This window comes from Bos grunniens, chromosome 9 (assembly GCF_055505025.1).
Source record: "Bos grunniens cultivar Pamir isolate PY7600 chromosome 9, Bosgru_T2T1.0, whole genome shotgun sequence".
Lineage (NCBI taxonomy): Eukaryota > Metazoa > Chordata > Mammalia > Artiodactyla > Bovidae > Bos > Bos grunniens.
Genome location: NC_141173.1, coordinates 20,790,621 through 20,817,226, shown reverse-complemented (window position 1 = coordinate 20,817,226; position 26,606 = coordinate 20,790,621). Strand labels below are relative to the sequence as shown.

Sequence of the window (26,606 nt, the reverse complement as noted above, 5' to 3'; positions counted from 1 at the left end):
TGTCAGAGAACACATTCTAAATGAGTTCAAACTCTGAAATTTGTTAAGGTTATATTTGAAGTGAAGTGAAGTCGCTCAGTCTTGTCTGACTCTTAGCGACCCCATGGACTGCAGCCTACCGGGCTCCTCCGTCCATGGGATTTTCCAGGCAAGAGTACTGGAGTGGGTTGCCATTGCCTTCTCCAGGGGATCTTCTGGACCCAGGGATTAAACCCGGGTCTCCCACATTGTAGGCAGACGCTTTACCATCTGAGCCAGAAGGGAAGCCCATAAGGTTATATTTATGTTCTAGCATCTGGCCACTTTTGACAAATGTTCTATATTCAATTGAAAAGAATGATTTCTTGCATAGTTGGGTACACAATGAGCACAAGTTTACTAACTGTTCAGATCTTCCATACTACCGATGTTGTCTCCTTGCCTGATCAGCCTTTAAGAGACAGGTCAAAGTCTCCCCCTATGATTGTGGATATGTCTATCTCCTTTGATTTTGTTTCCTTGGCTTTACCTATTTGGAAGCTATGCTATTAAGGACATGACAGATTCAAGAATGTGACATCCTCTGGTCAATAAATCCCTTCAGCATTATGAAATATTCCTTTTTATTTTTAGTAACACTTCTTGCCTTAAAATTTCATTCAAAATTAGTATAACTATAGCAGCTTTCTTTTTCCATACTTTTCTAATTTTTGTGTCCTGATACTAATGGTATGTTTCTCTTTTTTTTAATTTGTTATTCTCTTTTATTTATTTATTTTTTTACTATTTATTTGCTCCAGGTCTTAGCTGTATCACATGAGGTTGTTGACCTTGTTTGTGGCGTGCAGGATTTTAGTTGCAGCATATGGGATCCAGTTCCCTGACCAAGGATTGAACCGGGCCCCCTGCACTGAGAGCAGAGTCCTGGCCACTGGACCACCAGGGAAGTCCCTAAAGTAGATCTCATTTAAGCTGCACACTTATCACTAGCATTTTTTAATAAAGTTTGAAAGTCTCAGTCTTTTACTTGAATTATTTAATTCATCTGAATTTAATCTTTACAAAAATACCTGGATTTTTATCTGTCATCTTTCTGTTTTCTATTGACACAACTGTTTTTTTGTACATGTATTCCTCTCTTTCTTGTGGTCTAATCAATATTTTTATCAATCTACACTTCCCTTTTTAACTTGCTGGATATACAGTTTCACTATTATTTCAGTTGTTACTCTAGAGATTACAACATGTATCATCGTATCTTTTAGTGAAAATGCACTGCTGATAAATTCTCTCAAATTCTATTTGTCTAAACTATTTATTTCACTTTAATTTTAAAGGAATGTTTTCAATGGGTAGAGAATTCTAGGTTGGCATCTCCAGCAATTTGAGATGTCATTCCATCATGGATATGGGTGTAATTTTCTTTCAATATATCCCTCTTAGCGGTTCATGAAGCATCTTGAATTTGTGGGCTGATGTCACAAAAGTTTCATGAGAAATACTTTTAGATATTGTATCTGAGCAATTCATTCTCTCTTCTCCTTTATCAATCTTACAATAGATCTTTTGATCACATTACAAATGTCTTTTATGCTCTTTTCTATTTTAGTCTATTTTTTTTCCTGCCTGTGCTTCAGTTTAGACATTTTCTATTAACTTGCCTTCTAGTTCATTAATCGTATCATCTGCTAAGTTCAATACGCTTTTAAACACATCCATTGAGTTCTGTCAAAAAAATCTTTTTTGGTTCTACAATGCTTCACACACACACACACACACACACATACACACTCACTCCAATTTTCTATAATAATTCTACACTTCTTGCCTCTTTTGTTTCTTTTTTCTCTGTGTTCCTAAACATAATAATCATAACGTCCTCATCTGCTAACTCCAATATCTGGATCACCTGTGTTTCTGCTTTCTATTGCTTTATTTTTCTCTTGGGTTTTGCTCAGTTGGTCCTGTCTCTTCATATACTTTGCAAAAAAATTTTTTTTATTGAATGCTGATTGTTAAGAAGTTAAAAGATGCTTGCTCCTTTGAAGAAAAGCTATGACAAACCTAGACAGCATATTAAAAAGCAGAGACATCACTTTGCCAACAAAAGTCTGTCTAGTCAAAGCTACGGTTTTTCCAGTAGTCATGTATGAATGTAAGATTTGGACCATAAAGAAGGCTGAGCACTGAAGAACTGATGTTTTCCAACTGTGGTGCTGGAGAAGACTTTTGAGAGTCCATTGGACTGCAAGGAGACCAAACTAGTCAATCCTAAAGGAAATCAACCCTCAATATCCACTGGAAGGACTGATGCTGAAGCTGAAGCTCCCATACTTAGGCTACCTGATGCCAAGAGCTGACTCATTAAAAAAGACCCTGATGCTGGGAAAGACTGAAGGCAAGAGGAGATGAGGGCAACAGAGGACGAGTTGGTTGGATGACATCACTGATTCAATGGACATGAGTTTGAGCAAGATCCAGGAGATGGTGAAGGACAAGGAAGCCTGGCGTGCTGCAGTCCATGGGGTCAAAAAGAGTCAGACACGATTGAGCAGCTGAACAGCAACAACAAGAGGTTCCAGGTGATGGGAAGATGCCTCCCTGCTCTAGGCAGATAGAGCATAAGGTAAATTACATTAATTCAATAAGGAACTGAGAAGGGTAGAGGTGCATGCAGGTTTGGGAAGATGTGATCTATTTCTGACTGCCTCTAAACAAAAACCTGACTCCATAGCTTTCAATGGAAAGTATGATGGGCCTTTATCACTTCAGCCTCAAGTGACAGCTTGGCATTTCAGATCATTCTGCTTAGCTGCCATCATACAGAGCCCTAGAATTTGGCAAATATCTTGAGACAGAGACTATGTTTAAGACCCTTCAAGTTTCCAATTCTGTCCTTGAGTGAGTGAGTGAAAGTTGCTCAGTCATGTCCAACTCTTTGCAACTTCACGGACTATACAGTCCATGGAACTCTCCAGGCCAGAATCCTGGAGTGGGTAGCCCTTCCTTTCTCCAGGGGATCTTCCCAACCCAGGGATCAAACCCATGTCTCCCACATTGTGGGCAGATTTTTTACCAGTTGAGCCACATGGGAAGCCCAAAAAACACTGGAGTGGGCAGCCTATCCCTTCTCCAGCAGATCTTCCAATCCAGGAATCCAACTGGGGTCTCCTGCATTGCAGGCAGATTCTTTACCAACTAAGCTATTTACAACCCCATGAAACAAAGTTTCTATGCACCTGGATTCTCAGCTTCTAATTGAGACAAACTGGTGTCCCCAGGTAAAGAGCAGCTGCAGGTCAGTGTCAATTTACCACTCATTTCAGGTCTTGCCACTCTCATCACTGCTGTTCTCAGACCACTCTGCTGCTGCTAAGTCGCTTCAGTCGTGTCCGACTCTGTGCGACCCCAGAGACGGTAGCCCACCAGGCTCCACCACCCCTGGGATTCTCCAGGCAAGAACACTGGAGTGGGTTGCCATTTCCTTCTCCAATGCATGAAAGTGAAAAGTGAAAGTGAAGTCGCATCTGACTCTTAGTGACCCCATGGACTGCAGCCTACCAGGCTCCTCCGTCCATGGGATTTTCCAGGCACAAGTACTGGAGTGGGGTGCCATTGCCTTCTCCGAGACCACTCTACCCCTACAGAAACCCCCAGGCCTCAGGGTAGGTCTCTGTCTCCTAAATACTTCAAAACTCAAGGATTTCTATTCTGCTTTCCAGTGGCTTCCAGCTTAACTGTTTAATATCAGGTTTAGAATTGAGTAGATAAACTGACTATGGTTCTTAGGCCCACTGCAGTCTCCCAACTTTACAGTTTCTCTGAGCAACAATTAGAAACCCTGCTGTTTGGATGGACCTGGAGCACATCATGCTCAGTGAAATAATTCAGACAGAGAAAGATAAATACTTATATGTGGAATCTAAAAACTACACCAAACTAGTGAATATAACAAAAAAAGAACACACTCACAGATAGAGAGAACAAACAGGTGGTTACCAGAGGGGAGTGCGAAAGGGTAAGAGAGGAGTAAAGAGGTACAAACTACTATGTATAAAATAAATAAGCTACAAGGATATATTGCACAGCACAGGGAATATAGCCAATATTTCATAACTTCAAATGGCATACAATCTATAAAAACTCTGAATATACTGAAGCTAATATAATATTGTAAATCAACTATACCTCAATAAAAAGTTAATTAAAAAAAAAAAACTCTGTTGTTCTGTCTCCAAGCAACTATTCCAGTTTATAACTTTTAAACAATGTTTTAAAGCTTAAGCAAAAAGTATGACAACGTTTTAAAAACATAGTGAAATTCAGACCATGTTAACCAATGTTCCAGAGTCCTTGTACTATATGCACAGTATGGTAATGTTTATGTTCAATAAATTATGTTTACCTTTAATAGGCTTTTTTTGATTAGGTATTCCAAGCGATGTATTTTGGTATTGAGTTTAACATGTAATGAATAAAGCTAGAGATCTAATTTTGTCATAAGACAAAAACAACCAATAAAACAGCACTAACTGAAAGAGATAGATGTAAATTTTGATTACTATAGAACTCATAAAAATAAAGAAAAGTTGAATTATTATTATTAAATAATAATCAAATTATTATTTAGTAGTTATTATTTAATAGTTGAATTATTATTATTATTAAACAAAAAAAATCTCATTTTTAAAATCAGTGTTTAGTTATAGGGCCCTCTTTCTTAAAATCATCTTTGATTCCTAGAAGATGCCAAGTATCAAAAATTTTCTTTTGTGTGTGAAAAGAAACCTGAAGATGTACCGTGATCAACAATGAAGAGAGGCACAAATATACTCAAAGTCATCAAGAAATGATAAGCTGGCTTCTACTACTATAACTGGAGGGTCATCAGCTAGAAAAATAACATGATGAAAGCATCAGTCAGAGGTTTGCTGCATTTCTTCCCTGTTCAGTAGAGGCTTTTAGTCTCCTCTTTCATCATCTCCAGTCATACAGAGTCCTAAGGAACAGGGTCTACATTCCAGGATCCTACAAAGATGCAACCACTAGATTTAATAAAGGGTAGGGGTGGGGATGGGGTTAATGCTCACAGACACAAATTGATATAAATATAGTTTTCCACTTCTTTCTTCCTCTACTTCTTCTCACTTTACTTTCATGGTTACCAACTGGAGTGTTACTTCATTTGTGTTTACCATAAGCTGCTTCAAATTTTTTGACTATATAATGTATATAAATATTTAAATAAGGTTTACACATGTAAATATATGCTCCAACCATATATCAGTACTCTCCACTGCACCATGACATAGCATCATATGCTCATGCAAAAGCACCATTCACATTATAAATATAAACCCCCAAGTGAGGGAGACACACTGCAAAAGAGAAGTCCACTCTGGGGCAAAGGCTATCGGCCCCTGTTTAACCACAATTTGGAACACTGGCTATTTGAAAGGAAACAATGTCTGACATGACTTGAAAATGCTGCAAAAAGCATTATTTTCATGTAGTTACAAGTAGCTCAACCTAAAACACTGCCCTTTATTATGAAAACTATAAATATAAGGACTTAGAATGTTATTGAAACCATTTGTAATCATCGCAAGTGTTTCCAGTGTCCAGTGAGTCTACGGAACATTTACTGGAACAAACCTGAAATCTTCCTCTAAATTATGAAACAATCGCTACCTAAAAACACCCTATGCTATTGGAGAAGGAAAAGGCAACTCACTCCAGTATTCTCGCCTGGAAAATCCCATGGGCAGAGGAGCCTGGCAGGCTACAGTCTATGGACTTGCAAAGAGTTGGCCATGAGTTAGCGACTAAGCATGCACAAACACCCTATGCTATACTTTTATAGCAGCAGTAACTGCAGATTATTTTTATGTAATAACCTAAGAAACAGCCTATGAAAGCTACCAGAATGCCAAAACTCTTGAACATAATAAACGTGAAATACTCTCAGTCTTGTGACTCATTTGCTATAAAAGTAGATCAAGAAAAATTACGCACAATGTGACCTAAACTTTAGTAGATAAGATCATCACATATACAAAAAAGAACTTAACCTTCCTTATATACCAATTTAGTAACAGATGTACTCCAACTTATCTAGACATTAATGTGAAAGATATCAGTTACAGCCAATAAGTGAGAACTAAACTATAATCTTGAGAGGGGACTACATGAATCCTATTAACAGTAAGAACAAGATCAACGTCAACAAGCCAAAGTTCTTGAGACTACTTAGGTAGAAAACTGTAAATCAGAGCAGCCAGAATCCCATGACATAATATGAACCTGTGATCCACATTATTAAAGTTATATAAAGACGTTGCTTTAAAAAAAAAAAAAAAAAAATCCACCTCACTTCTCTTTCGGAGAAGTAACAAAATGAGAATTCAGCCAAACCGTTTAGCTGGCTATATTAAACCTGGCTTACTGAACCATCACCAATAAGAGTTTAAAAACCCAGGTGATTCCAACAGCCCTGATATGTTCTCATTTGCACTGGTCCATTATGCACACAAGTCAACCCGAGCTGGCTGCATGCAGAACAGGAGTTGTAATATTTTAAACACAGAACCGAGGGAAGGAAAAATCCTGAAGCGATTTGTTTCCTTGAGCAGCAAGCTCATACATTTCATTCAGGGTATAAGTTTTGAAGTTTTAAAATCGGTTGAAAAGGCTCAGGAAGCTCACAATTTAAAACAATTATTTGCAAGGACCCAACACATTTGGGAAAGGGTTTTTGGTAAACAGATTTTGAGGAAAGGACACTACCAACACTATATTCATACCTTGCAAACTGTATCCACATCCCAAGGTAGTATAGTCCTCAGATCAATGACCTCACAAGACACCCCAAGCTTCTCTCGAGCCATGGCAGCCACCTCTCGGATCACATGAACCTGAAAAAAACAGGAAAACAGGCAGAGGATGACTACAGAGAAAAGCTAGGTGAATTCTGACATTCTTAATAGAGACCGTGTTTAAGATCAGAAGACTTGATTTGCAAGGAGAATTTCTTTTAGATGTAGAAGCCCAGTACTCCAACAAAATAATCAGATATAAACGTCCAGAAAACAGCTGGAAAGAGATTCTTTGAGAAAAGGAAAGCAGTCAGTGCCAGAGATAATGATTCCAAGATACCAACACAGAGAAGGTTAATAGAGTCATAGGAAGAGGTTGAATTTCTAGAAAAGGTATGTAGGAGTAGTAAAGGGCAAAAATCACAGGACCCTGTAGATGACCCACATTAAAGAGGAAAGTAGAGGAATAGGGAGCTGAAGAATAGGAAGAGGAGGAAAAGAAAGAAGAAAAGGAGAAAGGAGGGGGAGGAGAATAAAAAGAAGCAAAAACATAGTTAAAGAAACAGAAAGAAAACCAGAAGACAATATATCCCAGAAACTAAAGGCTTCATAAAGACAGTAGTCAGTTGGTATCTCATACTACAGTAATATGAGATAAGGGTTGGATTTAGCAATTAGAAAGATTAGCAATATTAGCACAAATAGTTTTAACTAGTGGGAACAGAACTCATGGGTAAATAAGTTTTTTTAAAAAAATAATGAAGGAATTAAATGTAGGGAATAGAAAGTAGCTGCTCAAGTTTAATGATAAAAGAGGAAGATACACTGATATTTAAAGGAAAGGTGGCATAGAGAAAAGTACTTTTTTAAGTAGAAAAGAGAGAGACACATTTTGTTTTTAATAAGACATTGAAACATGTATAATATCATGTATGAAACAAGTCGCCAGTCCAGGTTCGATTCATGATACTAGATGCTTGGGGCTGGTGCACTGGGACAACCCAGAGGGATGGTATGGGGAGGGAGGAGGGAGGAGGGTTCAGGATGGGGAACACATGTATACCTGTGGCGGATTTATTTCAATATTTGGCAAAACCAATACAATATTGTAAAGTTTAAAAATAAAATAAAATTAAAAAAAAAAACACATTGAAATGATAGCAATGACAAAAAAAAAAGAAGGACATGGAAAGGAGAAACTGAAGATACAGGAGAGAGGGACCAGCTGATGAATAGCAAGCAGTCCTCGAGAAGGAGAAACAGAATATATTCTGAAACAGATTTGGAAAGGTAGCTGTGAAAACCAGACACTTCTTGGGAAACAAAAGGAAAAGTGGTAAGAACTGGCAGCAGAGGTGATGGTGGGAAGGAAAAGCAAGCTGCAGTTACAACCCAACACACTCTAGCTTATCTACTAAAAGGAGCGACAAGGACACATGCGGAGGGTGAGTTTTTTAAAGGGGGACTCAGAAAAGGGGGAGAGCACAAAAGGTTTGCAAAACCCACCGTGGGTACCATCATCAGATGTAACACACCAACCAGCATGGTTATGCCACAGGAGGTGAGAAACCACGAGGGCTGCCGCTCTCCAAGCCACAAGTCAGGTGCAGAAGAGAGAAGGAAGCTGTCGGATTGCGAATGATTTCATAATCTTCTTTGTATTTTACAGTATTAAATTTTCTAAAATAAGAAGTACCTCCTTTTCACAGAAAAAAAACCTGATCATTTCTTTCTTTTTTTAATTTTTATTGGAGAATAGTTGATTTACAATGTTGTGTTATTTCAGGTAAACAGCAAAGTGAATCAGTTCTACATTTACATATATCCCGTCTTTTTTAGATTCTTTTCCATGTAGACCACTACAGAGTAAAGAGTACAGTTCCCTGTGCTATAACAGTAGGTCCTTGTTGGTTATCTATTTTACATATAGCAGTGGATACTTGTCAGTCCCAAAGAGAGACAGAAGGCTATGGCCAGAGAATGAGTCCTGAGCTTAAAAGTTTGGAAATAGAGCAATATGATAATAAGCTCTGAGGAAAACTAAGACAGATCAGCTCACTAGGGGAAGGTATGAAATAATGAGGCTGAACCAGTGGATGGGTCCATGTAGCCAGCAAAATAATCACAAGAGATGGAAACAGATGGGATGAAAACATCACTAACCATCAGGGAAATTCAAATCAAAGCCACGTGATATCACCTCTCACTTGTCAGCATAGCTATCATCAAAAAGAACACAAATAACAAATGTTGGCAAGGAAAAGGAGAAAAGAGATCCCTTGTACACTGTTGGAATGTAAATTGGTGCAACCGCTCTGGAAAATAGTACAAAGGTTCCTCAAAAGACTAAAACTAGAACTATCATATGACCTGGCAATTCCACTCTTGGGTATACATACAAAAAAGAAAAAGAAAAACATTAATTTTAAAGATAATGCACCCCACTGGTCATAGCAACATTATCTACAATTGCCAAGGTATGAAAGCAACCTAAGTATCTATCAAAAGAATGGATAAAGAAGCTGTGAAATATATATACATAGATAGATAGACACACACTACTTAGCCATTAAAAAAAAATGAATAAAATTTTGCCATTTGCAGCAACATGGACGGACTTGGAGGGCATTACGCTAAGTGAAAAAGATCAGACAGAGAAAGACAAATACTGCAGCATATCACTTACATGTGGAATCTAAAAAATACAACAAACTAGTAAATAAAAAAGCAGCAGCAGCAGACTCACAGATACAGAGAACAAACTAGTGGTTACCTGTGGGGAGACAGAACCACGGAGGGGAACTACAGGGATGGGGGATAAAAAAGGAAGGGGTTACTATGGGATTATATGAAGTCGTATGCATGAAACTTTTGAAAATTCTAAAGCACTACAGAATTTTTAAATCTTTAATTCAATAGCATAATTAGAATAATGGTCAAAAAAAGAAGATGGTATGTCAAAAGCAGCAACAAGTAGTGAGGATGCCTAATGTGTGCTTCAAAAGAAAGCGTCTAATGAATACATTTTTGTAAACTATCAACATATTTTTAAAGGCTTCACCATATACATATGAATGGAAAGGCATCTTGCCTTCAACCAGAAATCAGTACCAGACACAGATATAGCATCAAACAAGATTTAAATATGAGAAATAAGGGAGACATGTTTAATGCTTCAGAGAATCAGAATTAAAAATGAGAGCTTCCAATGTGCAGAGCAGCAATGGAGACACAGACATTGAGAACAGACTTATGGACACAGCTGGGGGTGGTGGGGTGCAGCGGGGAGGAAGGAGAGGCTGAGATGTACAGAAAGAGTACCATGGAAACATGTATTACCATATGTAAAATAGACAGCCAATGGGAGTTTGCTGTATGAGTCAGGGAACTCGAAACCAGGGCTCAGTAACAACCTAGAGGGGTGGGATGGGGAGGGAGGCGGGAAGGATGTTCAAGTGGGAGGGGCATGGGTAAACCTATGACTGATTCATGTTGATATTTGGTAAAAACCAACACAATATCGTAAAGCAACTATCCTTCAATTAAAAATAAATTATATATATATATATATATATATTTTTTTTTTTTTAATGAGAGCTTCCACACACAAGATGGCATTACCAGCTGCTGTAATGGTTACTGACCTGAGTGCCCCAGGCAACTAGAGTGACATCACTCCCTTCTTGGATGACTTCAGCTTGGGAAAGGGGGATGTTGTATGGCTCTACAGGAACCTGCTCCACTGAACATAAAACGAGGGGGGAAAAATGTAAGGTTAGTTATTCCTATGTGACATTTATGCAAAAAGAATATAAGAACTTCATTGTGGCAAAGCTTTATTTTATTTATTCTTCCTCCAAATTCCAGAAGTTATTTATAACTGAAATAGAATTACTATACGACAGCACTACACAGATGAAAAAGTACAATCAAATCAGCTATAAAGAAAAACTAAGAAAATTTTAATAAAGTCTGTTATTTAGTCAATAATAATGTCAATAATATCACCAATATTGGTTCATTAATTATACCAAGTATATCATACATAAGATGCAAATAAAGGGGTATATGGGAACTCTGTAGTGTCTTCATACTTTTTCTGTAAACATAAAACAATACAAAATAAAGTTTAAAAAGATTTGAATATGCCTGCTAAAACTTTATTGGACTGAATTAAGTTCTCAGATAACTTTTCTATCAAAGAGTAAAGAAATTTATGAGTGCTTGAAAAACAGAAAAAAAAACACATAATATGGCCTACTTTCTAAGTATATTTTATTTTTGCATCTTTCAACTATGGACACTTTCACCAACCACAGCAGAAGACAACACCTCAGTTTTCAAATCTGAATTCTGTAGACCTCAAAGAGACAAACTGAATCAGCTCCACCAAGCCAAAGGAAGAATACATCACTGGTACCCCAGAGAAAACCACTTCATGATATCTCTGCCCAACAAAGTACAAGTAACCGAGAGTTGATCAAACTCAAGAGGAAATGGTTTGATGAATTTTTAAATGAAACTGAGTAAACCAAATTACCCCCATGATGATGGGAAGTCTTCTTGAATTACCACATGAAGCAGGATAACGATGGAAGAGATAAGAAAAAAAAGGTCACTCCCTTTTCTTCATTTTCCCCCCGAGTCCTTTTATTATCATTGTTATATGAATTTGCCTTATTTTGTTTTGTTTAAATTTTACTGCAGTTGATTTACAATGTTGTGTTAATTTCTACTGTACAAATTATATGAGTTTTTTTTTTAATTCAAGGAGCACAGAAGAGTAAAATAAAAGGTTCCCTCTGCTCTCCGGTCAGCCCTTCCAACTCCACTGTCCAGAAGTAATCAATGCCAACAATTTCCTGGGTGTCTGCAGTGGAAAGCTCTCACTCTTGCTGTTGTCCAGCAAGATAACAAGATCTTAAATAACTTTAAGAGAAGATCTTAAATATCTTTCTATGATCCTTATGAAGAAGGGCCTCTTGTCCACTATAGAAGTCAGGTCTACATATTCACTTTCCCAGCTTCCCATGCAGCCAGGGCATAAAATGTGGGCTCTGCCCATCAAATGCACCCGCCCATGACAGACTGTGAATCGGAAGCCAATGACACAAGAGACCAGCAAGTATTCCAGAATACTGGCAACTGTGGAGGCAGATCCAGCATCCAAGCTCAGCGGTATCAGTGATTCAGACATTTATACAGTCCCATGTCCACTGCCGCCTGCTAGAATATCTTTGCAACACCAGTTATGCAGTGAAATTTGGGGTACTGAATCTAGATATATAGGGTTTCCCTGGTAGCTCCATGGTAAAGAATCCACCTGCCAATGCAAGAGACATGGGTTCAATCCCTGGGTAGGGAAGATTCCCTGGAGAAGGAAACACCTACACACTCCAGTATTCTTGCCTGGGAAATCTCATGGACAGAGGAGTTGGTGGGCTACCATCCTTGGGGTTGCAAAGAGTCGGACACGACTGAGTACACACAGAGACACACACACACAACCCTGGTTCTTAGGTACTCCAGGGATCTCTGAGCTACTTGTTATCCTTTAATGAATATTTTCTGCTTATATTGGACAAAGTTGATCTCATCACTTAAAAATTTAAAACCCTGGCTGATTCACTATCTTTTCAGATATTTACAGTGTGTAAGTATGCATACACAGTTAGCCCTTGAACAATATGGTGGCCAAGGGCAAGGACTCTCCGTGCAGTCAAATATCTGCATACAACTTAGAGTTGATCCTCCACATCCTCAGATTCAACCAACTCTGGTCCTGCAGTAACACAGTAATGGGTACTGTCAAAAAAAATCTGCATATAGATGGACCTGCACAGTTCAAAGACATATGTAAATCTTGTTTTCCTTCCACAAATATAATCACACTGTACATGCTATTTAGAACCCTTCCATAATCTCCTTTCCCACTCAACAGTATATCTTGGTCATATTTTCACATCAAAAGTATAGTCTTGAAATAATATTTGTAAGTTAAAAATTATAAAATTTAATGGTGCTGCTATCAGTGATACAGTAGAAAATTTTATTCCTTGTATTTTTGTATATTTCCAATCCAATGACTTGTCTTTAACTAGTGACAGAGAGAAACGAACATTTTAAATCATCAATATGTTTAATGAAATAAATGAACAAATAAAATAGTAAAACTTATAAAACTACTTTTGTGGGTAAACCTCAACACAGATGACAATTAAGCCAAGAAACCTGACACATAGAAGAGCATCAAAAACACTTTTTAAGGCTTTTTGCTCTGTGTGTATGTGTGCGTATCACACAAACTATGTTCATTCAGTCAGATACTTACAACTGTCTAAACCAAAGTAGGCAAGTCCACTGTTGTAAACAATGTTTTCTTGGCACACAACCTCATCTGTTTATTTACATGTTACCTATGGCTGTTCTCGCCCTTCCTCAACAAAGCTGAGTAGTTCCAAGAGACATCATGGCCTATACACCTAAAATATTTATTGCTTATCCCTTTACAGAAAATGTTTCCCAGTCTCAGTTCCAAACAGTACTTTCAGAGGTTAATTACAGACCATTCATTGATGACTTAAATCCAGTATCAGATGAATGGATGGACCAATGGAAATATGAAGGGATGGATGGACAAAGAAACAGTCAAATAGGAAAACAGACATATTCAACTGGAATAATATATTTTACTTAGCAGTTCTCAGCTGCTCAACTAAAGTGACGGTTAAGAACTACATTGATAATATCTGGCAAGCATGCCAAAGGTAGCACACAGTCTCCTTGCCATCATCGTCTTCTCTCCCCAAGCAGCAAGGTCTGCACGCCAAAAGTCAAGGCTGGAAGCCAGTACACGCTCCGCCTTGCCTGTGAATCAGTGGCCACCATTCAAGAGCTCAGTCTTTCCCGCCTTGTAAATCCGTTGCCAGCTAGTAATTAGCAAATCCCTGGAACACACAACTCTAAGGGCTGGAGCACCGAAAGAAGTGGGTTGGCATCTTGGCCCACCTCCTTTGAAAAATTGCCAGTGAGTGACTAACTGCTTCATTGTATTCAATAAATTACCCAGAATAATAAGGCCTCATTACTTCAACAACTAATTAAGGAACAAAATGGCAAACAAGGCGTAATCTTCCATTAAAAAAATAGAAGCATGCCAAGAACGAGATTCAAGAAGATACATATTAAAAAGAACCTAAAAAAACCTCTCTCCTTAGATTTGCATAAATTTAATCCTGACAGGATAAAAATAAGATTGCAATTTTATGGATTCAAGACCTAAATGTGGGGGCACTCTCCGTGCCCCTTCTGATGTCTATGTCAGAACCTTTCTCTGTCCCTTTTCATACTTTAATAAAACTCTGCTATACAAAAGCTCTTGAGTGATCAAGCCTGGTCCCTGGTCCCAAAGCTAAATCGTCTTCTTCGGAGATCACAAATCCAACACCGTTCACTGTAAGCTATCATCTTGGGAGCTCGTCTGGGATCTTCAGGACAAGGTAAGAACACTCAGAGCTCTAGCCTCTCTGCTTTCTCAATATACACGTTTTCTGCTTTACTAACTCTTCAGTGTGCTTGTGTAAATGAATGGCATGCCCTGCATGAAGCAAGTGATGAGCCCTTCTTTGCGGTTTCATGGTGCCTCGTAATGACTGAAGGCAGTCCCAGAAAAGGGAGTTTATACCAACCTGCCAACGCCAAGAAACACCCAATGTCCCTGCAAGAGCAGCAGCCAGAAATGGATGAAGAGTGTGGACCAAACTTCCCTTCCTCAGTCAGCTTTTCCTGGTCTCTTTGATCATATTGTAATTCCCCTGGAATTAGAACTACTAACCTAATCTGTTAGATCATGGACTTTCAAGGGACTTGCGATCCATGCTGTTACTATGTACTTTTACTTAGACACCATGTATGGAAGTGCCTAGCCTTGCTAGGAGCTGAAAGTTACAGGAGCACGTTTGGGAGTGAGGCAGAGCTCTAGCTCCAGGAACATCTCTCAGGCTAGAAGTCACGCTCTTGGCTGCCTGCCACAGGGGCCAGCAACCAGAAAGTGAGTCTTTGTCATGGCTGCGCCTCCATCTATATGGATAGAAGCATTGCTGGTGACCATGAGGTTTTTGAGGACACAGATCAGGAATTGCAGGATCTGGTCAGATTGGAAGTACAATGGGCTTCTTCCTTTGGTAGTGCTAGCTCTTAGTGGATCAGAGGAGGCTCTCTGATGGCTTTTGTCTCAACTCCTTAGATATTTTTTTGTGTGGAATCTGTGGAAATGAACTGGAAGGATTGGCCCTAGGAGCTCGAGGACAAAAATCACTTTTTCCTCTCTGGCCAACCCTCCACCACCTCTTTTGCTATACTGGTGTGGCGACACTCAGAAGGGACATCTTGGTTGTTGTTCGTCCCTTTATGACTCACCATTTCTACTGCGGTCAGAAATGTAACTCAGGAATGTGCACAAGCACAGGTAAGACGGATGCTTCCCCTGGTGGTCGTAGCTTGGGAAACATTCCAGGAAAGCTACTCTACTCTGTTATACTCTGGGTGGCATCAGAGAAAAGGGCAAATCAAACAAAGGTCTTAGTGGTAAGGAACTCAAAATCCATTTGGGATGCCATCAGATCTACCCCTGGGGCATCCCCACCCCACCTTGGTGGTAGAACCGGGAGGGACAAGTAAGATGCCTGCGTCAGTAAGGGACAGACTAAGTCCGACCAGGGAAGGAAAGCTTCGGCGGAAAGTCTGTCTACAACCCCATCTAGAGCAGAGAGGGACATCTCCAGTGGAAAGCAGCCACGGCTGTGGATGATGCTTTTTTCTTAGTTCCGGTTAGCTCTGGTTCCATAACCACTCCTTTAAAAGGTATTTTTAAAAAAACTGGGAGAAGTTTAATCCCCAGAGTTTAAAAAAAAAGACACACCTGATCTTCTGTGATACTGAATGGCCACAGTATCCTTTGGAAGAGGGAACACTGACTGGTTGAAAGGTCTCAATTATTACTGTTTTACAACTAAAACAGTAGTTAGAAAACAAGAGAAATGGGTAGAAGTGCCATATGTGTTGCTCTTTACCCCTCTTCAAGACATGTGAGACTTACGTCCTAAGGGTCCAGATTTGGGTGTGAAACCTTCAGCTCCCTCCTGTCTTCTAACTCTGCCCCTGTACCTGGGGCTCCCAACTGAACAGGCTGAGAGTCAGGGCATCCTTCCAAGGAGGGGTTGCCTCAGTCTCAGTAGAAATTCCAACAGTCTCAACTGTGGTCGGGCCTATTTAGAAGATCCAAAAAAGTACATAGAAGCCTTTACAGAACTAACTTCACTTTATGACCTTACTTGGAGAGATGTAATGTATGTCTTGGAATAGACACTGACCCCTCAAACACTTAAGAGTTTTGGAAGAAGCTACTACTTTTGGAGATGAATGGCTTGAACATGAGACAAGGGGAAAGAGGGAACAAGAAATAGCCCTCCTTCCTACTGGGAGCCAAGAAATTCCCATAACAGAGCCACTTTGTCAGATGAATTCTTGAAGGACTCAAGCGATTGCGCACTAAGACTTTAGACTATGCTAAGTTGGCTGACACAGAACAGGGAGAGAAGGAAATTCCCGGTAAATTCCTAGATAGACTACAGGAGGCTCTCCTCAAGTTTACTGACATTAATTCCAAAAATTCAGAGAGAGAAATAAAAGATAGATTTCTCACTCCATCGGCTCCAGATATCCACCGTAAGTTACTAAAACAGGCATATGGAACAAATCAGTCTTTAGATAATCTGTTGCAACTGATTCAGACAATCTATTATGGTAGAGAATATGAGGAGGAAAGGTGAAAAAAACAAACCAGGCAAAAGATGAAGCCCCAAAATGGCTGTTAGACCAGCTCTGAAACAGCCTGAGGGAAAATGCCCACAGAGACCCAGGATAAAAAGGGATGGACTTGATATTACTGTGGATAGGAGGGGGCACCTCAAGTGGGATTGCCCTCAGGCATCTAAGCCATCCCTGGCTCGTGCCCAGTCTGCAAAGGACCATACTGGAGAAGAGACTGCCCTCTGAAGGGTAGGCCCCAGCGGTCAGACTCAAGGCAATCAGGACTGAAGGTGCCCAGGGGCCCCCCACACAAGCTCCCATCCTAATTACACCTGAGGAACCCTGGGTATTACTAACTATGGGGGGGCCAATCAGTGGATTTTGTTTTGGACACCGGGGCAACTTTCTCTGTGCTCACTGAAGCCCCCAGTCCACTCTCCTCCTGATCCACTACTGTAATGGGACTGTCAGGACGAGCGAAACACTATTATTTCAGTCATCCTTTAAGCTGCAACTGGGAATCTGTGCTGTTTTCTCACAAGTTTCTGATCATGCCAGAGTCTCCCTCACCCCTTCTGTGGAGGGATATACTGAACAAGATCCAGGCCTCTGTTTTCATTAATATGGAGCCTGCTCTTTCTCTCCATTAATTGAACAAAATGTAAATCCTAAAGTGTGGGCTGATGGAAAAACTGTGGGTCTAGAACAAAATGCTATTCCTGTAGTTGTCAAGCTCAAAGAGCCACACTTATTTCCAAGTCAAAAGCAGTACCCACTAAAGTCCGAGGTTAAGGAAGGGTTCAAAGATCATGGCATCCGGTCCCATCACTTCATGGGAGATAGATGGGGAAACAGTGGAAGCAGTGTCAGACTTTAGTTTTGGGGGCTCCAAAATCACTGCAGATGGTGACTGCAGCCATGAAATTAAAAGACGCTTACTCCTTGGAAGGAAAGTTATGACCAACCTAGATAGCATATTGAAAAGCAGAGACATTACTTTGCCAACAAAGGTCCGTCTAGTCAAGGCTATGGTTTTTCCTGTGATCATGTATGGATGTGAGAGTTGGACTGTGAAGAAGGCTGAGCGCCGAAGAATTGATGCTTTTGAACCGTGGTGTTGGAGAAGACTCTTGAGAGTCCCTTGGACTGAAAGGAGATCCAACCAGTCCATTCTGAAGGAGATCAGCCCTGGGATTTCTTTGGAAGGAATGATGCTAAAGCTGAAACTCCAGTACTTTGGCCACCTCATGCGAAGAGTTGACTCATTGGAAAAGACTGATGCTGGGAAGGATTGGGGGCAGGAGGAGAAGGGGACGACAGAGGATGAGATGGCTGGATGGCATCACTGACTGGATGGACGTGAGTCTGAGTGAACTCTGGGAGTTGGTGATGGACAGGGAGGCCTGGTGTGCTGCGATTCATGGGGTTGCAAAGAGTCGGACATGACTAAGCAACTGAACTGAACTGAAGGAAGGGTTAAAACCCACCATGGAAAATTTAAAGGAACAGGGGCTATTAATTCCCTGTAATAGTCCATGCAGCACTCCTATTTCGGGTGTAAAAGAAATCAAATGATAAATGGAGACTAGTTCAAGATTCAAAATAATAAATGAGGCTGTAGTTCCTTTACACCCCGTGGTGCCTAATCCTTATACTTTATTGTCCAAAACTCCTAAACGGGCCAAACATCACTTTAAGACAACTGAGAGGATTTTTGGAAATTATAGGCTATTGCCACATTTGGATTCCGAGTTTATGGGGAACTTGCCCGCCTTTATATAAACTTATAATTGAGACAGCAGGCCCAAACGGACAAGCTGGTTTGGTCCCCAGAGACTCAAAAGGCTTTTAAGGCTCTTCAAACTGCTAGGCTCCAACTTTGAGCTTGCCCACAGGATCAGAATTTAGTTTGTTACTGAGAAAAGGCTATGGCCACATTGCTTAAGGGTAATTGCTACAATTGTTTTGCTAATGCCTAAAGCTCAAAGTTTACTAATGGGCGAAATCTTACAGTACTAACTTCTCATGATGTAAGTGGGATCTTAAACTCTAAAGTTCAGAGCAACAGTGCTCTGTCTTTAAAGCTGCTGTAACTCAAGGGGTGTCAAAAGCTCTAGGAATAAAATATCACTTACACTGTTCCTAGAGAACCCAGTCTTTAGAAAAAGTTGAAAAGGCTAATGACATTATTAAGAGGCATCTGTGTAAGCTAACTCAGGAAACACAAGACAGTTGGTTTAAAGTTTTACCCATAGCTTTAATAAGGGCTTGAACTGTTTCTAAGAAGGGACTGTCTCAGTGGCAGACCATTTTTGTACACAGATATTGTCAAAGATCCTAAAGCTTTAGAATTAACTATGTGACTCAGCTTTCAGCTTTCAACAGACATTATGAGAACTCTGGGAGGTGACCCCCAACCCAGCCTCCACAATAGGTCTAATTGCTGGGTCTCTGGAGCACTCCCTCTCCTCATCAACTGCAGGCTTCCCATGGTGGGTTTCTCTGCTTCAAAGAAAGGACCTTCTTCAGCTCTGTGAATACCTTCATCAACAACAATCATATGTGACACCTCTTCTTGATCTGATGACATCTACCAATCCTAAGATGGACTGATGTAACCATGGACATAATGTAACTTTTAATTTTGATTATGTTTTAGCTTGGTTTAATGACTATTTTGCCTTACACTTATGACTATATAACTGGATTTGTTTCTAATGGTCTAAAAGCTTTTAAGTTACAAATGGTTGTCCAGGCTCCTACAAGTGCACAACCTCCTTCAGTTATTACTTGGTGCCCCTGGATCAGAGACCCTCAATATGAGGGTCAGGAGAATATGCTGCCTCAACAATTTAAGGCCTGTGCCCCTGGACAGCAGGAAGTAGTTACAGAAAGAGAGTGATGCCCCTTTTCCCTTGGCAGCCATATTCTCCTAAAAGAAAAGGGTGGGGGGGGGGGGTGGTGGTGGTTGAGAGAGTCAATTCCTAGGCAGGTTGATAAGAAGTCCAGGGTCCCCAAGTAGGAGAGAGGGGTCTGGGCCTCTCAAGGAAGAGATAGGGGTCTGGAATTCTCAAGGAGGAGGAAAGGACAAACGTCTTTTTTTTTTTTTTCTTCACATTCCATAGTCTTAGTCACATAAAATGTTTTTTCTTTAAGCCCTGAACTGATGACTACACAATGAACAACTCTGTTTAAACTTTGTACTAAGGATTATATAACAACAATGTATCCTGCTTGAGGACAGTTTCTCCTTCCTGAAAACCTTCTGACTAGTCCTGTTGCCTTAAAATGTATATTATGGGAGTGGGTCTGGTCAGATCTTTCTATTGTTAAGTTCTAATCCTGTAACCTAAAATGTAAATTGTGGAAGTGGGTCTGGTAAAATTTTTTCAACCTTGAGACATTCTTTTGATTTATTGTAATAATTTTTTTAAAAAGTATATAACTCCCTTGCTTAGACTAGCGAGGGGGACACTCTCTATGTCCCTTCTGATGTCTATGTCATAAGCTTTCTTTGTCCCTTTTCATATTTTAATAAAATTCTACTACACACACACATGCACACAAAAGATCTAAATATAACACCGGAAATCATAAAACTTCCTGGAGAGAACATTAGCCAAACACTCTTTGATATAAATCAGAAGAGTATTTTCTTGGACCTGTCTCCTCAGGCAAAAGAAATGGAAGCAAAAATAAACAGGTAAAACCTAATTAAAATTAAAAGTTTTTGCACAGCAAAGGAAACCAGTGACAAAATGAAGACAATTTACTGAATGGGAGAAAATATTTGCAAATGATATGACCAAAATCTAAAATATATAAACAACTCAATAACCAAAAAAGCAAACAAATGATCCTTAAAAACGGGTAGAAGACCTGAACAGACATTTTTTCCAAAAAAAATATACAGATGGGCAACAGGCATATGAAAAGATGCTCACTGGGGACTTTGCTGGTGGTCCAATGGTTAAGACAGACATGGGTTCAGCGTTGGGGAACTTATATCCCACATGCCATGCTACTGCTGCTAAGTCACTTCAGTCGTGTCCGACTCTGTGCGACCCCATAGACGGCAGCCCACCAGGCTCCCCCGTCCCTGGGATTTTCCAGGCAAGAATTCTGGAGTGGGTTGCCATTTCCTCCTCCAATGCTTGAAAGTGAAAAGTGAAAGTGAAGTCGCTCAGTCCTGTCCAACTCTTCTCGACCCCATGGACTGCAGCCTACCAGGCTCCTCCGCCCATGGGATTTTCCAGGCAAGAGTACTGGAGTGGGGTGCCATTACCACATGCCATGAGGCATGGCCAAAAAATGCTGGGGGGAAGGGGAAAGATACTCATCATCACTAATCATCAGAGAAACGCAAATCAAAACCACAGGAAGATATCACTTCACACCTGTTGAAACAACTATCATCAAAAAGAACACAAATAACAAACACTGGTGAAGAGGTGGAGAAAAGGGAACCCTTGTACAGTGATGGTAGGAATGTAAACTGCTACAACCATTGTGGAAAACAGTTACAGAGGTTTTGCAAAAGACTAAAAATAGAACTATCTCATGATCCAGCAATTTCACTCCTGTGTATATATCCAAACAAACAAATAAAAACACTAATTAAAAAGATACATGCATCCCAATGTTCATAGTAGCATTATTTACAACTGCCAAGATATGGAAGCAACCTAAGTATCCATAAACAGATGAATGGATTAAAAAGCTGTGAGGTGTATACGTATATACATACACTACATATAACAGAATACTAATCAGCCATAAAAAAGAATGAAATTTTGCCATCTTCAGCAACATGGACGGACTTGTAGGGCATTGTACTAAATGAAATGTCAGACAGAGAAAGGCAAATACTATATGATTATCACTTCTAAGTGGAACCTAAAAAAATACAACAGACTAGTGAATTAAAAAAAAAAAAGAAGCAGACTCACAGATATAGAGAACAAACTAGTGGCAATCTGTAGGGAGAGGGAAGGAGGAGGGGAAATACAGGAGTAGAGGGGGGAAAAGGGTTTTTATGGGACTATACAAAATCATGTGCATGAAACTTTTGAAAATTGTAAAGCCCTATAGAATTTAAAGAAAGTTTCATTCAATTAAGTAAATTTTAAATAAAAGTCTACAAATAATAAATGCTGGTGAGAATGTGGAAAAAGTAAACCCTTGTATACTGTTGACAGGAATGTAAACTGGTGCAGGCACTATGGAAAACAGCACAGAGGTTCCTCAAAAGAACTAAAAATAGAATCACCGTATGATCCAGCAATTCCATTCCTGGGTATACATACATGTCTGAAGAAAATGAAAGCACTAATTTGAAAAGACACAAATACCCCAATGTTCACGGCAGCATTAATTACAATAGTCGATTTATGGAAGCATGGAAGCAACAGCAACTGAAATATCCATCAACAGATGAATGGATAAAGATGAGAAGTCGGACATGACTTAGTGACTGAACAACCACTACAAATACAATGGAATATTACACGGCAATAAAAAAGAATGAAACTCTGCCACTTCTAGCAACATAGAGGGACCCAGAAGCTATTATACTTGGTGAAACAGTCAAAGGGAGAAAAACAAATACTGAATTTTATCACTTACATGTGCAATTTTAAAAATAAAACAAACAAAGGTATATAACAAAATAGAAACAGACTCATAGATTTAGACAACTTGTGGCCACCAACAGGGAGAGGGAAGAAGGGCAAGATAGGGGTAAGGGATTAAGGGATAAAACTACTATGCACAAAACAGATAAGCAACAAGGTACATTGTACAGCACAGGGAATTATAGCCATTATGTTGTCATAATTTTAAATGAAGTATGAACTATAAAATTACTGAATCACTATGTTGTACACCTAAAACTAATATACTATTGTAAATCAACAATATTTTGACAAAAAGAATACAATTTTAATATGTTCATTTATTTAAACTTGGCAAACAGATCATCCAAGAAAGCAAGCTGTAATTCACAGGTATTTTTTTGTTTTATTAACTTAAAAAGATACTTATTTCACAAGAAGTTTATTATTTCTAATCATCATTCCTATACCATGGATAATGCTTTATGAAAGAGAGCAGGTAAGAGGAGTTAGAGCGTGAAACTTCAGGAACTGAAGGGCCCCTATGCAGTCACAATACAGATTCCTGTTTTCACAGCAGTGGGACTAACTGAGCCCCTCCATTTCACCACATGCTGATTACATTCTAATCTTGGCACAAATGAGCATCCCACAAAGAAACCCGTCAGCACCAGAGACTGACAAAAATGTGTGACTTTAAAGACAGACAGAGCTTTCCAAGACCAAAAATCAGACAAGGTGGATTAAATGTATACTGTAAGTTCCAGAGATATGCTCCCTTTGTAATTGCAAATACACATATCAAATTACATATACACTGACAGGCTCATGGCACGAATTAGCTTACACTTGGCCCCTTTTAATTTCCCATTCTCTTCCTTCTTTCCTCCCAATTTTCTTCTAATTTAGGGACAGATGTCGGATGTATTCTTGAAGGACTCAAGCAGTCATGCGCTAAGACTTTAGACTATGCTAAGTTGGCTGACATAGAACAGGGAGAGAAGAGAATGCTTACAGGTCTTCTTAAATATATTTTTAAAATATGGAAGAGTGTATAAATTATAGACATATTATGTGATATAGAATATAAATATATGCTTATTTCTTTAACAGTCACTCTCTACCCAACAGATGCAGACATCATGCAAGATGCTAGATCATGAAACTGAAAAAGCAAAGATCTTAGAGATAAAGAAGTACTTAAGAGAAAATAAAGGAGGTTTTTCACGTAGAAAGAGGAGGTGTGTACAAAGAAATGGAGCTGTGAGATGTGTCTAAGTGTTCATCTCCAGACTTGTGTGTACATGTGTAAACACACATATACTTGATGTTTCAGGTCAAGCTGAACAGTGAAACTTTTGAGTTATATTCCCAAGCTCCTTGAAAAACTTTCCAATGCTTTCTGATTTAATATATTAACAACCTGTGGAGAATCAGCAAGAGAATAACAGCTCACTCTTAATGATGCAAGTTTCCCTGGGAGGCACAGTATTACCGTTACAGAGATAATAGGGTCATTTCTCTGCCCTGGCACTAATCTACAGTAATGCTCGTTTCCCCACTGATGTCAAGCTCAGTGGGGCTTTATCATATTGCATTATACATGATGCTGTGATAAAACATTAAATGTTGTTTTTAAAAAGAAAGTGTATTTCTGAATTACTTCACTCTGCTTGATTACTATCAGCAGATTCAAAGTCTCCACACCTGAGGAAGCCTCTCTCATTTGCCAGGATTTACAGTCTGATAGGGGAGGGCAGGCACCCACCTAAGAGCCCATTCCCAGACCTGTGTCTGCATCTAATCCGCAGATCTCTGACAAAGCATCCTATTACTTCTGTGCCCCAGGCTCTCACCTGGAAACCATGAAAAGCAGCCTGTGTCTACCTGCCACATCACAGAAGCAGAATGAAGACACATTAAGTTAATTGCTATAGATGTTCTTTCAGTCCTTAGGAAGAAAACAGGTTTATAGTTTAAAATAATTCAATGGTACAGTCATTAAGACTATAAAGTTTTCACTCCAAGAACACTATTCTTATTTCTATTACCATTTGCTATACAAAACTGATCTGTAACCATAAATTAATCTCTGTATTACATTGTTACTTTCTTGAACACTCCTTTAAATTTGAGGGTATTAATGATGGTCATATTTCTTGGTGATTTTCACTTCTACCCTAACAATTACTTTTAACACTGATGTTACAGATAAGAACACATGAAAAAGAAAACTAAATGCAGTTTCTCCTACCAATCAAATACTATTGTATGCAATCTCCCCGTCCTCTGCCCCTCAAATTACTGAAGATCTAAAGATTAATATTTTACATTAGAAAGTCAGTATAGTATTATAATATTGTTCTATCATATTTGTCTATATTTGTCAATATATTTGTTATAATATTAATAAGTGTGTGCATGCTAAGTTGCTTCAGTCATGTCTGACTCTTTGCAATCCTATACACTGTAGCCTGCCAGGCTCCTTTGTTCGTGGGATTCTCCAGGCAAGAATACTAGAGTGCGTTGTTATGCCCTCCTCCAAGGAATCTTCCCAACCCAGGGATCAAACCCACAGCCCCTGAGGCTCCTGCATTGCAGGCAGATTCTTTACCACTGAGCCACAGGGGAAGCCCCTAATATTAAATGCTACTGCTGCTGCTGCTAAGTCACTTCAGTCGTGTCTGACTCTGTGCGACCCCAGAGACGGCAGCCCGCCAGGCTACCCTGTCCCTGGGATTCTCCAGGCAAGAACACTGGAGTGGGTTGCCATTTCCTTCTCCAATGCATGAAGGTGAAAAGTGAAAGTGAAGTCGCTCAGTCATGTCCAACTCAGCGACCCCATGGACTGCAGCCTACCAGGCTCCTCCATCCATGGGATTTTCCAGGCAAGAGTACTGGAGTGGGGTGCCATTGCCTTCTCCGTAATGCTACTATCTAGTTAGAAAATAAAATTAACTTTCCATAAATAAAATTATTAGGTGCTAAACTTTGATATTACTGAAACCATGTTATCGTTAGGAACATGTGTAGACAGCACAAAATGGGTAATGTCAACTACAAATTGGCACTTAACAAGAGCATTGCCAACCACTGAACAACAAAGGTGTTTGCCATCTGCCTCTACGGAGACAGAACCCCATGCTGCTATAGCTGTTGACCCTCAACAATCCCTGAGGGAGTTCAGAGTGAAGTGATGCACTCTGTGCTCCAGGGAATCTGGTGGGAAAGGTCTTTAGATAGTTGGATGTTTTTAGGAACAGATTTTATGATCTCAATCCTTGCGTCTTCTCATATCCAGAGAAGCACTAAATCCCTTTATGGTGATATCAGAGCCTCATGACTAACAAAAAGGCTTTTGTAAAATGAGTGCTTCATGGTATTGAAAGCCCCCTTCACCAAAACCTTATATATTGACTTTTCCCCACTGCTGCTTTGAAGCAGTCTCTCATAGCTTTCTGAGATGCTGCCTCCCGGGCTGCAGTCCTCATTTTGCCCCAAATAAAGTTGGTGATGGACAGGGAGGCCTGGCGTGCTGCAATTCATGGGGTCGCAAAGAGGCCGACACGACTGAGCGACTGAACTGAACTGAACTGAAAACTTAACTCACAACTCTCAAGTTGTACATCTTTTTTTAGTCGACAGTAATAATAAGCCTCAGTACCACAAGGGAGTAACCAGAGATGCATCCTGGGGGCCATACTGGTTAAAGGTCACAGCCACGTCATGAGCTCAGCCTTAAGGCAAAGAGGAAAGTAGAAAAGTGAGAAATCAGATGAACTGGAGCAAACAGAGAAAACCACAAGGAAAGGCAGGTCCTGAAAAATGGATATGTTAGGTAGGTAGAATAGGGAAAAGGAGTCCAAAATGGCGGTGGCTAAAAGACAAGGAAGGTCCGAGGACCAGAGTGAAGACTTCAGGCAGAACAAACAGCACTCCTGGCTAAGCCCAGTTTGCATAGGGCAGACCCAGGTGGAGGAAAAAAACATATAAAAGGAGGAGCCAAAGCTTTTTCTCACAGACCCTCTCTCTCTCCCACGTGCGTGTGCCCTTTCTCTCTCTCTCTCTCTCTCTCTCTGTCACTCTCTCTCTCCCTCCCCCGCGTGCTCCTCCACTCTCTTCTCTTTGAGTCTTGGATTCTCCTGCTATCTTCTAAATAAAATGGAGCTGTAACCTGATTTGCCTAAGAGCTGTAGCATGGTTTGTCCAAGACCCGAGAGCTGTGATGCGCCGAGGGCTTTAATGTCCGCTGCTCCAAATCTTTGTTGTGACGAGACAAAGAACAGAGGAACATACACTCGCATGACAGATAGATTCACAAAGGCAAAAAGCTGGCATTCTAAGCAGTGCAGTACCATACACGACGAGCGGCAACGGCAAAACGAGTAAA

General features: G+C 39.9%; 1 protein-coding gene across 5 annotated transcripts in view; it reads right to left on the bottom strand.

Annotated features, from left to right (window-relative positions):
* The window catches only part of BCKDHB (branched chain keto acid dehydrogenase E1 subunit beta), a 331,336-nt gene that overhangs the window by 228,266 nt on the left and 76,464 nt on the right, over window positions 1-26,606 (bottom strand). For 4 of the 5 annotated variants that reach the window (XM_086316301.1, XM_086316300.1, XM_086316302.1 and 1 more), the window contains exons 7-8: window positions 10,439-10,536; window positions 6,783-6,893 (exon numbers count right to left, since the gene is read on the bottom strand). In XM_086316301.1, the coding sequence (XP_086172427.1) occupies window positions 6,783-6,893; window positions 10,439-10,536 (209 nt within the window). Of the gene's footprint in view, window positions 1-4,821; window positions 5,008-6,782; window positions 6,894-10,438; window positions 10,537-26,606 lie in introns of those variants that run through there. The other variant, XM_086316304.1, reaches the window with a different exon arrangement.